The sequence below is a fragment of the Primulina huaijiensis genome, chromosome 1 (genome assembly GCF_012295235.1).
Source record: "Primulina huaijiensis isolate GDHJ02 chromosome 1, ASM1229523v2, whole genome shotgun sequence".
Taxonomy (NCBI): domain Eukaryota; kingdom Viridiplantae; phylum Streptophyta; class Magnoliopsida; order Lamiales; family Gesneriaceae; genus Primulina; species Primulina huaijiensis.
This window is the reverse complement of record NC_133306.1, coordinates 22,959,488-22,973,265: the sequence shown is the minus strand read 5'-3', so window position 1 is coordinate 22,973,265 and position 13,778 is coordinate 22,959,488. Positions and strand designations below refer to the sequence as shown.

At 33.5% G+C, this 13,778-nt stretch overlaps 1 protein-coding gene across 1 annotated transcript; it reads left to right on the top strand.

Annotated features, from left to right (window-relative positions):
* The first annotated feature begins 4,422 nt into the window (after positions 1-4,422).
* Positions 4,423-7,846, top strand: LOC140985791 (IQ domain-containing protein IQM3-like). Its single transcript, XM_073453721.1, has 9 exons — positions 4,423-4,777; positions 4,983-5,097; positions 5,179-5,244; positions 5,362-5,450; positions 5,844-5,931; positions 6,158-6,304; positions 6,412-6,504; positions 6,864-6,965; positions 7,267-7,846. The coding sequence occupies exons 1-9, from the start codon at positions 4,494-4,496 to the stop codon at positions 7,744-7,746; spliced, it is 1,464 nt and encodes a 487-aa protein (XP_073309822.1). The 5' UTR covers positions 4,423-4,493; the 3' UTR covers positions 7,747-7,846.
* Positions 7,847-13,778: the final 5,932 nt, after the last annotated feature.

Sequence of the window (13,778 nt, the reverse complement as noted above, 5' to 3'; positions counted from 1 at the left end):
TCTTCAAAGATTTCAAAGCGCGGGTTGAACTTGATTCAGAAAAGAAAATCAAGTGTCTGAGGACTGACAATGGAGGAGAATATATCAGTGACGAGTTTGATGCATATTGTCCACATGAAGGCATCAAAAGACAGTTCACAACGGCTTACACACCTCAACAGAATGGAGTGGCGGAGTAGATGAACAGAACCTTGTTAGACAGAACAAGAGCTATGTTGAGGACTGCGGGTCTAGACAAGTCATTTTGGGCAGAAGCAGTCAAAACCTCTTGTTATATTATCAATCGTTCTCCTTCAGTGGCGATTGATCTGAAGACTCCGATGGAGATGTGGACTGGGAAGCCGACAGATTATTCTCATTTGCATACATTTGGAAGTCCGGTGTACGTTCTGTACAATGAGCAAGAAAGATCGAAGTTGGATTCGAAATCCAGAAAATGTATCTTCTTGGGTTATGCTGATGGAGTAAAGGGGTTTCGCTTGTGGGATCCTACTGTTCACAAGCTTGTCATCAGTAGGGATGTTATCTTCGAAGAAGATAAAGTAAAGGGAGACAAAGGCACACCGAATTCACAAACTACTATATTTCAGGTGGAAAATAAGACGGACGAAGGTCAAGTTTCTTGTGAAGTAGTACCAGAGCACGAAGAACAAGAACAAGTTGAGTCTGAAGTTTCCAATGTGAGGCAATCAACTCGAAACAGAAGACCACCAGGTTGGCTTTCAGATTATGTCACTGAAAGCAATATTGCATATTGTCTATTATCAGAGGATGGTGAGCCATCGAGTTTCCACGATGCTACTCAAAGCTCGGATGTATCCTTATGGATGATAGCAATGCAAGAAAATTTGGAGGCATTAGACATGAATAAAACTTGAGATCTTGTTACACTACCACGAGGAAGGAAAGCCATTGGAAATAGATGGGTCTATAAGATCAAGCGTGATGGTAATAACCAAGTGGAGCAGTATCGTGCTAGATTGCTGGTAAAAGGGTATGCTCAGAAAGAAGGCATTGACTTCAATGAGATAATTTTTCCTGTGGTTCGGCTTACAACAGTCAAAGTAGTGTTGGCATTGTGTGCGGTGTTTGACCTACATCTAGAACAGCTAGATGTGAAAACAGCGTTTCTTCATGGAAATCTTGAAGAAGAAATTTATATGCTCCAGCCAGAAGATTTTGCGGAAAAAGGCAAAGATAACTTAGTTTGCAAGTTGAACAAATCTCTGTGCGGTCTCAAACAGGCGCCAAGGTGTTGGTACAAGAGATTTGATTCCTATCTCATGAGCCTTGGATACAACAGACTGAGTGCAGACCATTGTACGTATTTCAAGAGGTCTGGTGATGGTTATTTCATTTTGCTGTTGTATGTGGACGACATGTTGGTAGCAGGCCCCAACAAAGATCAGGTCCAAGGATTGAAGGCACAGTTGGCTAGAGAATTTGATATGAAGGACTTGGGACCAGCAAACATGATTCTAGGGATGCAAGTTCACCGAGATAGAAGTAACAGAAAGATTTGGCTTTCCCAGAAAAATTATTTGAAGAAAATCTTGCAACGCTTCAACATGCAAGATAGTAAGCCAATATTGACCCCTCTTCCTGTTAACTTCAAGTTATCCTCAGATTTGTGTCCTAGCAGTGAAGCATAGAGGATGGAGATGTCTCGAATACCATATGCATCAGCAGTGGGAATTTTGATGTTCGCCATGATCTGTACAAGACCGGACATTGCTCAAGCAGTGGGAGCAGTTAGTCAGTATATGGTGAATCCTGAACGAGAGCATTGGAGCACTGTTAAGAGGATCCTTAGATACATTAAGGGTACCTCGAATGCTGCATTATGTTATGGAGGATCGGATTTTACACTCAGGGGCTATGTCGATTCAGATTATGCAGGTGATCCTGATAAGAGGAAATCTACTACTGGTTATGTGTTTATACTTGCAGGAGGAGCAATAAGCTGGGTTTCAAAACTGCAGACACTTGTGGCGTTATCTACAACAGAGGCAGAATACATTGCAGCTACTCAAGGTTGCAAGGAGGCAATATGGATTAAAAGGTTATTGGAGGCGATCGGGCACACACAAGAGAATGTTCCTTTGTTTTGTGATAGTCTGAGTGCCGTGCATATTGCAAGGAATCCAGCCTTTCATTCCAGGACGAAACACATTGGAGTACAATTTCATTTTGTGCGAGAAGTAGTAGAAGAAAGAAGCGTGGATATGCAGAAGATCCATACGAAAGAAAACATAGCTGATTTTCTGACCAAGCCAGTGAACACTGATAAGTTTGAGTGGTATAGATTCTCAAGTGGCCTAGCAGAGACGTAAGCAGCAGGCAATGACAAGATTGAAAGGATGTGTGGAGATATGTTTGATTCTCAATCAAATCTCCAAGTGGGAGAAATGTCAGCAATTGGTGTGCAATTAATGCATGTCGGGAAAGTTCATTTTCGATTGGTGGAACGCGTTGCGTTTGATTGAAAATAAGAATACGCGTTTTTAACGCGTATTCACACTGATAGGAGGCTCTATAAATAGAGCTCCCCCTTTCATTCTGAAATCATCCCTTCTTTGAGTTTTCTCTCATCTTCTAAGCATTTGAGTGCTTAGTTCTATAATATTTGTGAGGTGTTTGTTCTCCTGTATTAAGAGAATGTGTGTTCTCTTTGGAAATACAGTGAGTAAGTTGTACACCACAAAATATTATAGTGGAAATTCTTTTTATCTTGCCCGTGGTTTTTACCCTAATAATTTTTAGAGGTTTTTCACGTAAATCTCGGTGTCCAGTTTATTATTTATTTTCGGGTTTTATCTCAAATTACCACACGTGGGACCAACATATTAAAAATATGTTTTAAAAATACCATAAACAAAAAAATAATAAAGCCAACCTTAAGTGATTTATAAATACACACGAAGTTTACACAAAAACCAATCATAAATATGAATAAATGTTGATTATTAAAACAACATCTCATGAAAATTTGCTTCACATAAACAAATTGTTGTTTCAAGACTTAAACGTGATAGTTAATCATAATAATACATCAGTCACTTTCTTGAAAAGGACACTTAAGTAATTATTATACCATACATAACCAATAAAGTTAACGACGTCCTCTTGCCCAGATTATGAAAATCACAACCAATTATCGACTTAAGCTTAAACTTTAAAACACACATTTATGTTAGGGATTATTGCATTGGCAAAAATTTGTGTGAGACGGTCTCATGGGTTGTATTTGTGAGACGGATCTCTTATTTGGGTCATCCATGAAAAAGTATTACTTTTTATGTTAAGAGTATTACTTTTTATTGTGAATATGGGTAGGGTTGACCCGTCTCACAGATTAAGATCCGTGAGACGGTCTCACATGAGACCCACTGACATTACATTTAGCAAAATTTATATAATAATATGCATTAACCGAGACACACCAACTCACAAATCCATTTTTCAACCACGTGAGACATGCGCAAATGCAGATTGATGGTTCACACTTTGCAAAGTCAACATTCAACTCACAGCATAGCATAACAAAACTTTTGCACGTAATATTTACGCACAAGAAACATATGCCACTCCCTTTATTACTCTCTAGCGAGTGACCATGTTTTTCGTAAGGATAAAATAGCGAATGAATCGTTCCCACTTGATAATTTTTACCATTTTCTCGAATCTTCCTCATCGGAGCAACAACCAAATCATTTGTAGATTAGGTTAAGATGGGAACTTGGACCTAACTCAACTTCAAAAACTAGCTCAAGAGGGGAGGATTGTCCAAACCCATATATACAATTCCCAGGTATTTTATCCAACCGATGTGGGACAACTAACACACCCCTCTCACGTCCAGGAATGAACATCTGGAGCGTGAAGTTTACAAATGACCCAACTATGGGTAGAACGGGTGGTCCAACACATAACGGTGGAACCTGAGCTCTGATACCATATTAAGATTGGAACTTGGACCTAACTCAACCTCAAAAGCTAACTCAAAAGGGGTGGATTGTCCAAGCTCATATATACAACTCTCAGGTATTTTATCCAACCGACGTGAGACATCTAACAGATTAGTTCGATCATCCAACTCGACCTCAATTACTGTAACTATGGTAAAGATGGATCGCAAGAATTTCATTTTTTATTTTAAATGAAAATTAGATGGGTATGTCATGAACTTTTTAAGTGGATGAATATAATTTATGTTTTCTTAAAAAAAATATTGGGCACTGACTCATGGAATAATCCTCACAAATTGAAATAATAATCAATCAATAATAAATAAGAGAAAGCGATTGGATGAACTGTACCAGTACCACTAGATGCGCGAGTGATGTTTCAAAGAACCAGGCCCTAGCGCGTGTTGAGTACGCTCATGAGCAAATTTAAAAAGGACAGGCATTATTGATCACCGGGAAAATTCACTATTTTCGAGCTCTCTCGCTTCTCTTTCTCTCTCTTAAGCTCCTCCGCCAACTCTTTCAATGGAGGTCCAGCCCCACGCGCTCTACACTTTCGATAACATTCCCGTCTTCTCCTTCAGAGACCATCCCGAATTTCGGATCTCTAAGATATCCGGTTCCTTGGAGGAGGTTCCGGGGCTGCAGGAGTTGACTGACCAGATGACGGAGAACGGTGTCGAAGGGAAAGGGACGGATGCTCCGGCGAGATGTTCCCAGACAGCGGCTATGAAACTTCAGAAGGTCTACCGGAGCTATCGTACTCGGCGCATGTTGGCTGATTCCGCCGTAGTTGCAGAGGAGCTGTGGTGAGCTTGCCTCTTTGGTGTTTTTTTTCCTTCCGAATTTGGTGATCGACGATCAATTCATTTCGCCAGTGCTATGAATGATCTTTGTCTACACATGCACGCAGACACGTGATGTGTGATTTATTATTATTATTATTATTTACGCATACGGTGTCGGTGGTAACGTTTTAACTAATGAAACTTCCGTTACATGATGAATCTGAAGGTGGCAGGCGATCGATTTCGCTCGATTAAATCACAGTACAATCTCGTTTTTCAACTTCCTGAAGCCGGAGACTGCTGCGTTACGATGGAATCGTGTCACTTTAAATGCTTCAAGGGTTTGAACGCGATTACTTCTCCAGTTTTTTATTTTGTTAAATAAAGAGACAGCGTTGTGTTTATTAAAAATATGGGGACAGGTAGGCAAAGGTTTGTCCAAAGATGATAAGGCACAAAAGTTGGCCTTTCAGCACTGGATAGAAGCTGTGAGTGCTTTGCCTTTTTCCAGTCTTTCGGAATATTTTATTCCTAGTACTTCAGATTTTTGCTTGAACGTTTTGTATTAATGGTTTACTTTTTGATTCTGTTCTATTTCTGTGTAGATTGATCCTAGGCATCGATATGGTCACAGCCTACACATTTACTATGACGAGTGGTGTCAAAGCAATGCTGGTCAGCCCTTCTTCTACTGGTGAGAAAAAATTCTGAAATACATTTTTTTTATGCTTGAATCAGTGGCCTGCTATTGCCCCACTATCGTAGTGCTCCCCTTAAAGGTGGTCAAACTTGATGGCGCTTTGTGTGGTACATAAAAAAAAGTGAAGAAAACAAAGTCTGTGTTGTAAATTAGAAGACAAGGAGGCCAGATTACGATTTAAATATCAACATGCAATGGTTAATGATTTGGAAAAGTTTCACTTGATTAAATGAATGTATAGGTTGAGAAGATTCATGGATTTCTGATCTTCTGTGGGTTTGATACTTTAAAGCTAGGCATATGAAACTCAGATACATAATTTGTATTTGATTAGTGGGTGTCTAATTTAAAGGCAGGTTGAGATCTCAGCTCTATTTCTTTATGCAGGTTGGATCTTGGAGATGGCAAAGAGGTGGATCTTAAAGAGTGTCCTAGATCAAAGCTTCGCCAGCAATGCATCAAATATCTTGGACCAGTACGTGACCAAAATTTTGATTAGTTTGTATTGAGAAAATTGTTCTCTTAAGAATTTTTTCCCCATTTTGCAGAAGCTCAAAAAATCATAATACAGTTAAAATACAACTGTGATCACAATTTAGCCATGCAATTTTAGTAAATGCTGCCCTGACTTAATTTGCAAATCTGTGTCATTCCTTCCAAGAGGTAGTACCATTAACCTCTTATATGTTTGCTTTGGCCAGCAAGAGAGAGAACACTATGAATATGTAGTTGTTGACGGGAAATTATTGCAAAAACTCAGCGAGAAACCTCTTGATACAAACGAAGGATCACCTGGGTCAAAATGGATCTTTGTCGTGGGCACCACCAAGAGACTCTACGCTGGAGAGGTAATGCCAGGTTATCAAAGTAGAATCACATATTTGATGGGTTTTTTTTTTCTGATCCTCCATTTCTTATAAGTTATGTTTCATTCTCTTATTTGACTTACCTCCAGAAAAAGAAAGGACAGTTCCATCATTCCAGCTTTCTTGCTGGAGGTGCTACTCTAGCTGCTGGAAGGCTCGTGGCTGAGGATGGAGTACTTAAGGTACTTGACATTTCTAGACGCTGTGCTGCTGATAAATTCGTTTGATTCATCTCTCCCTTCGTTTTTGTTAGCTGATTTATCACTATGTAAACTCAGTGCAAACATACTGCTCAAAGTTTGTTCTCAATTCCTCCTAAGTTTAGGGATGTTGTCAGGGAAGTTACCTGCAACCTAAACATTTGAAGTCAATCTTCTGCTATTTCTTAATTATATACATCATTCTGACCAATTACACTCAGTAAAATGTGAATCTAAGCAATTTCAAGTGCGAGGACAAGCTGTACCTTTCTAAATTTTTTGTTCCACTTAAAATTATTCAAGGATTTTGACCTAACGCAATCACGCTTCATGCTCTTCAGTGTATCTCACCTTACAGTGGACACTATAAACCAACTGATGAGAGCCTTGATTGCTTTTTATCCTATCTCGAGGAAAATGGAGTCAATCTGGAAGAAGTTGAGGTATGTCACTACATTTGCCCCGACTTACTATTCACTTAAGCGATCAATGACTACATTGTTCGAACAAAAAAACTGCTTGTTCTTATATATTGGAGGCCAGATGCATCCATAAATTGCTTCAGATTTCGCATAGTTATGTTGATGTAACTAAACACGACTTACCCCTGTTTCATCAGGGAGGCTTCCCATTCCCATGTAGTCTCTCACTTTGGGTATACCTTTCTGAATAATAATCATTCCACATGTAATTCGGCTTTTAGTTTTTTGCCTCATATGCTTGTCCCGTGTCCTTTTTTATCAGATACGGAAGGCAAATGAAGACTATGACTATGTTGATTACGGTAAAATAGCAAAAGATTGGACAGCATCTGAAGTTTCTCTACCATCAGAATCAGTTCCGTCTGATATTCCTATTGAAGAGAACCACCTGTCTCCTGAAACGGCCAAACCTTCTCATCCTGAAGTTAGAACCGAGTACAAGAGGACCCTCTCTGGTGGTCTCCGGAGTCCCAAAGCTGACGTTCCAAAGACTGCAATTCTTGAAAGGATCAACTCCAAAAGAGCTGCAAAGTCGTATCAATTGGGCCATCAGCTATCGATCAAATGGTCTAGTGGAGCCGGCCCCCGAATTGGTTGTATTGCTGATTATCCTGTGGAATTGAGGTTACAGGCGTTAGAAATTACTAACCTGTCTCCACGACCTGGCTCTTCATTACCGACCCCGACAAGGATTGGTGCTCTGCTTTCAACTTCTGCACGTAACGACACGGCCTTCTCTTGAATTTGGACCCGTGATATCGCAACGTTCTGTAACAGTGTGCACTGTTTATCTAAAATCTGCCCTCCGTTGATATTGACTTCAATAATATCTTCTACTTCTAGATTGTGTGAGATAATTCAATATAGCATCAGAGAGGAGATTGAAAAATAAATAAATAAATAATGTTTAATTTCTAGTCTCCTGGCCCCTTAATTACATCTGTTAATAAAAAAATTACTTTCTTAATTATATTTAAATATTAACCATTATAAATATATCAAGGGTTGTGGAAATTTAAAGAGGTGTATTCAATGTAGGAGATTTATTGAATTTTAATAATTTTTTTAGATTTTAAAAGTCTAGATGTATAAAATTAAGACTTTTACATACTTCATAGAAGTCTAGTGGTATTCAAAATAGACTTTCATATAGTTTTAAAAAGTTAAGTGATATTCAATATTGGTTTTTAAAAATTCTATAAAAGTTTATAAGTATTCAAATTTTTAATAGTCTTTTAATAACTTCATGGAATTTATTAACATACCAACATTAAAGCTTAAGTTACAACTATAAATTGTCAAAAATTATTTTTGGTTCATCCCAAATATTTGGATGGATTTTTAAAACTTCTAACTCATTCACAAGCTATTTATTTCTCTCTCTGTCGTTTTACATCACATCTCTTCTTATCTTCTCTCCTCTCATCTATCTCTATCATTCTCTCAAATTTTCGAAGTGTATCTCTATATATATTTTCATATTTCTTTTTCAATTTTTTCATTTTTTGCCTGATTGTTCATTTAATAATTTTTTTATTTTAATATCATAGGGCATTTTGAATTCTAGAATTGATTTTGTGATTTTTAATTTATGATTTATACAAATTAATGTAATATTCACTAATAACAAAAGATGACCCAAAAAATATCGCTTAATTCTTAATAATTGAATAGCCTCTCAACAACTATGATTTTTTAATTTTTTTTAGCATTTTCAATTAATATATAATCTATGATATTTTTATATAAAATTATATCCACACAATGCTAAATAATATTCTTTTCACATGTATATTATCAATTCAAAAACAAGATTACAGATTAATCAATTGATGTATTTTAAAAAATTTACAAACAAGCATACAAACCTACATATATACACATATAATTATTAAATGATTTAACTTTTAAGTAAGTATATTTATTTATTAATATAAATATTGAAAAACTATTTCAAACTGAATATGTTATATACGTCAATTAATTATTGGTTCAAAGAAATTAATAAAAAAAATAATATGTTATAATTAAATACAAAATTTATAAAATTCTATTAAAAAAATTCCACAAAAGTCTATAAAAATCTTACAAAAAAGTCTACATGAATCCACATAAATCTGCTTATAAATCTGTGTGAATTCATAAAAATCAATAAAAATCTATCAAATCTATAAAAGTCTATCATTCGAAAAAATCATTCAAATCATCAAAAATCTGAATTGAATATATCTTACTTATTTCATTGATACGCAACGACTTTAATTGACTTTTATAGAAATTTATTTCATATTAAATATTGTATTAAAAATTCTAGATTTTGACGTATTCTAACCTAAGGGTCCACGCAATAAATAATTATAATTAATCTGTTAATAAAAAAATTACTTTCTTCATTATATTTAAATATTAACCATTATAAATATATCAATGGTTGTAAAAATGACAAAAATTTGCGTGAGACAATCTCACGGGTCGTATTTTGTGAAACGGATCTCTTATTTGGGTCATCCATGAAAAAATATTACTTTTTATGTTAAGTGTAATATTATTTTTTATTGTGAGCAGGGTTGACCCGTCTCACAGATAAAGATTCGTGAGACCGTCTCACAAGAGATTTATTCCAAATTTATTTAATTGATGCGCAACTACTTTAATTGACTTATATAGAAATTTATTTCAATTTAAATATTATATAAGAAATTCTAGATTTTGACGTATTCTAACCAAAGGGTCCACGCAATAAATAATAATAATTAATGACCTTAAGAATCTAGTAACACTATATTTTAATTTAATTTATTTATATCAAATATATATTCGTTAACAATATTATTTCCCCAAAATACTAATAGTAATTGATACTACTTTAAAAAAAAAAAAAACCTTTTTAATGTAAGCGTAACTATCATACTATAAAATTTCAGCAGAATAGAGGTTAAATAAATTTTAGAGGGTAAAAAATTTAGCCTATTGAACAATGAATATTACTGGAAACCCAATAGTTATGAGACAATTGTTGTCATTACCTTTGCTCAATTCATGTAATTTATGATTTTTTCAAAATCTATATGTTTTTGAGGCAAAAACTTGTGTGAGACAGTCTCACGGGTCGTATTTGTGAGACGGATCTCTTATTTGGGTCATCCATGAAAAAGTATTACTTTTTATGCTAAGAGTATTACTTTTTATTGTGAATATGGGTAGGGTTGACCCGTCTCACAGATTAAGATCCGTGAGACGGTCTCACATGAGACTCACTCTATGTTTAAAGCACTTAAATTTATGAATCAATGACAGGAATATATATTTCGAATATGTCTTATTTCTGTTATTTTTTGTTCGTATCTCACCCTTTAGAAGAGTAAAATCTAAGGGACTGATATCAGTTGGTCATTAATTTCATAAAATGCTCAGTGCATAAAATGAAGACTTTTTACTTCTATATAATTTTTGTTCTGATTTATTTATATGATATTTATGTCAAAAACGATTTTAAAAGTTGGAAGGATTTCTTTCATTTATTGATTGACAATCATAGAAGTCACCCACTCAAACCCCTCTAAGATAAGAAGGAATAAATGAAAGAAGAGGAGCTGGTGAAAAAAAATTCGATTATTCCTATTGTTTAGTTTTTATTATATTATTCCACCGTGTTAGACTTCTGTTATTAGTTTAAATTCGTAAATATGATATAATTTCAGTATTATGAATGAAAGATCGGTTTTCGAGTTCCTGGAATCTGTAACTTCTGAGGCTTATTGTTTTCGAATGTATATTAGATAGCAACGTCAGTGTCGATCGCCTCGGTTCGGGGGCGTGACAATAATGCACTGTTTAATTACAACAATTATCAAGTAAATAATTAAAATACTGAGGGGCTAAATTCCTCAACCACCGGTATAACTAAATTAACCAGTAGTTGAGAGGTTGCCTAGAAAGTGTGCACTCTGCTGTAGGATCAATAACAATTAGAGACTTCAACTATTCTGAATAGTAAAGAACATATACAACTCTTGTTTTCGGAAAGGGTAGATACCTCGTTAACAAATTTTAGTTTTTCAAAAGAAATTTCTTCCGATGTTGATAAACAATATAATTTCGTTAAAACAGATTCGTCAAATAACATGCATGAGTGCTTTAAAAATAAAAAGAAATATGTTTAATTTCTCGGCATTTAATTGTTCAAATTCGGTAATGTTTAAGTATAAATTAATGTCAATAAGAAATCATATAATCTAATCATTTTATTTGTAATTTGTAATTGATATATAGGAACAAGTGAACAACAATAACACCTCTCATGCAACTATTGCACAAAAACCCGTACATTTAATTAAAAAAATGACATCCTCATGTGTATTTAATCGACCGAATTTATTTTCTTAATTAAATAATCGATCGAATTTATTTTACAAATTTTCCCGTTTAAACTAAAGCTAATTTAATACTACTTATTAAAAAAATCAAGCTCAAATTAATTTCAACTAAACTAACGGAGCTTACCTAATCAAGTAACAAAACAGTTTAATAAGCCCAACTAGCCCATTATCCGATACAAACTGTTTTTGCTAGAGTTCAATCTGCACTCGGCCCAAATCAATTTAGCCCAAAATCTTAAAAAAGTTTGAACAATTATTTTAAAAACGGTTTTAGTATTTTATAATGAAAAAAAAAATTTAAAAGTACATGTTTGAATAAAAAATTTATAAAAATATTTTTAAAAATATAATACTCCAAGTAAACTTTTTAAAATCTAGTTGAGAGTTTTTTTTTTAAGTTTTTAGAATTTTTATAAAATAGTTGTTCGAACACATATTTATTCTTAAATTAACTTTCAAAACATTTTATAAAAAAACACTTTTATAAGTATTTGTACAAGTTGGAGAGGCGGCTTACCACAAAATTAATTGTTAATTATAAAATAACTAATAAATGTTGGTTCTTTGCATAACAATTAAAATCTCATTTATAAATTGAAATAAAACGAAGTTAACGAAAGGACTTGATAATTGTTAATATGGTAATCCAATATATTAACATATCAAATGGAATATCGTATATGATAAATTGTGAGTTTTAAAAGATATATATATATATATATTTGTGCTATTATCTTTTATATTTTTAAATTTGTAAATATCATATCCCACGTGTGCCAGATAAGTTCTAGGTTCATATTATATTAGTAGAAATATATACAATAATTATTTATTTTAGTTCATAAAATTAAAACCATAATTTCGAAATTAACTTTAAAAAAAAAGAGGAAGATGGACGATATAGGGGTCACGTGTAGGGTTGAAATGCACATCACAACCATAATGTAATTCCATCATTAGGGGTTGCAGGAATTTGGTATAATTATTATGTGAAATGATTCAATTTATCTCAGAAAGTTGGAGGCCATTCTCCATTATGAGGTCCCTGTTAAAAAGTTTTTTATTTATTTTTTTAAAATAATAATAATAATAATAATAATAATAATAATAATAATAATAATAATAATAATAATAATAAAGAAGTTAAATTTGCATAAAAAGATGTCATCACATGTATCAATAATGCCCAATGGGATCGAATTGAATTATTGTTATTGCAATCATCCCTCAACCGTGTATATGTGTCATTATTAGATTGAACAAACTCAATTGGATATGAATATTGGATATATAGGATTGCTACTCTAATTGAATTAAAAAAAAAAGTATTCAAGTTTTTTTAAAATTTATTTTTAGAACAAGTAAATTATTCTAAAGATTTATATCTTTGTCGATGACTTGAACGTCGAAAGATTTCCAACGAAAATAAATTGTAATACTCTTTTGAGTTTTAGATTAAGTAGTGATAAAAAAATATGATGTATTATTTTATTTATTTATGAATATGGGCAACATAATGAGAATACATGTAGATATTGTAGGAAACATGATGAGCACTCAATTGGGATGAATGAATGGTGTTTATGACTTTAGACATCCAAAAATCTTTTGCCCCCAAAACAAAACCACTTTCAAGAATCATCAAAGGAACCTACCTACCAGCTTTTGCTCACTTCAAATGGCTGCGAAAAAAGCGTGAAAAAAAAAAATAATTTAATAAAGACGTTCTAGACCATCATCAACACGCTTTTAATTTGCCATCATTTGGATCTTCAGACCTAATTTAATTAAAGAATCCCATCTAATAATAACCCCTTTCTTGTAACACGCTTTTGTTCTATTTTTGATTGGGAACAACATAATTTTCTTGTCAGAGGATAATTAAATTGGAAATTGCAACATAACTGCAAGCAACCTTTTAAATTGGTCTGGGGCAAACGTAATAATAGCATTTATTACATCGTAGTTTTGAATATAAAATAAACAAAGAAAAGAAATTCATTACATTTAATTTTTTTACAGAGGCTTAAACATGGTAAATTTGAATTTTATAATTTTAAAAATTTATTATTTAAACTTTTAAAGTTTTTTGAGATTAAGTTGATCTATAAGCCCTCGAGTGGGTCTGCCTCCTACATATATTAAACCCTGTAAACACTATTTGTTTCAACCTTTGTTCCTTGCAACCAAAACAAAAAGAAGATTAAAAATTTGAGATGGTTTAATGTAAATTTTTTATTTTAAAAGTTAAAAAAAAATTTCATATTTTTTCATTCGAACAGGAAGGTTTCATCTGTTAACTATTGGCCGTTCCTTTAGTTTGCAAAAATAAAGGTAATAGGCATAATTATAGAAATTTTTGTCATATTATAATGATCATAAATTATATTAAAAC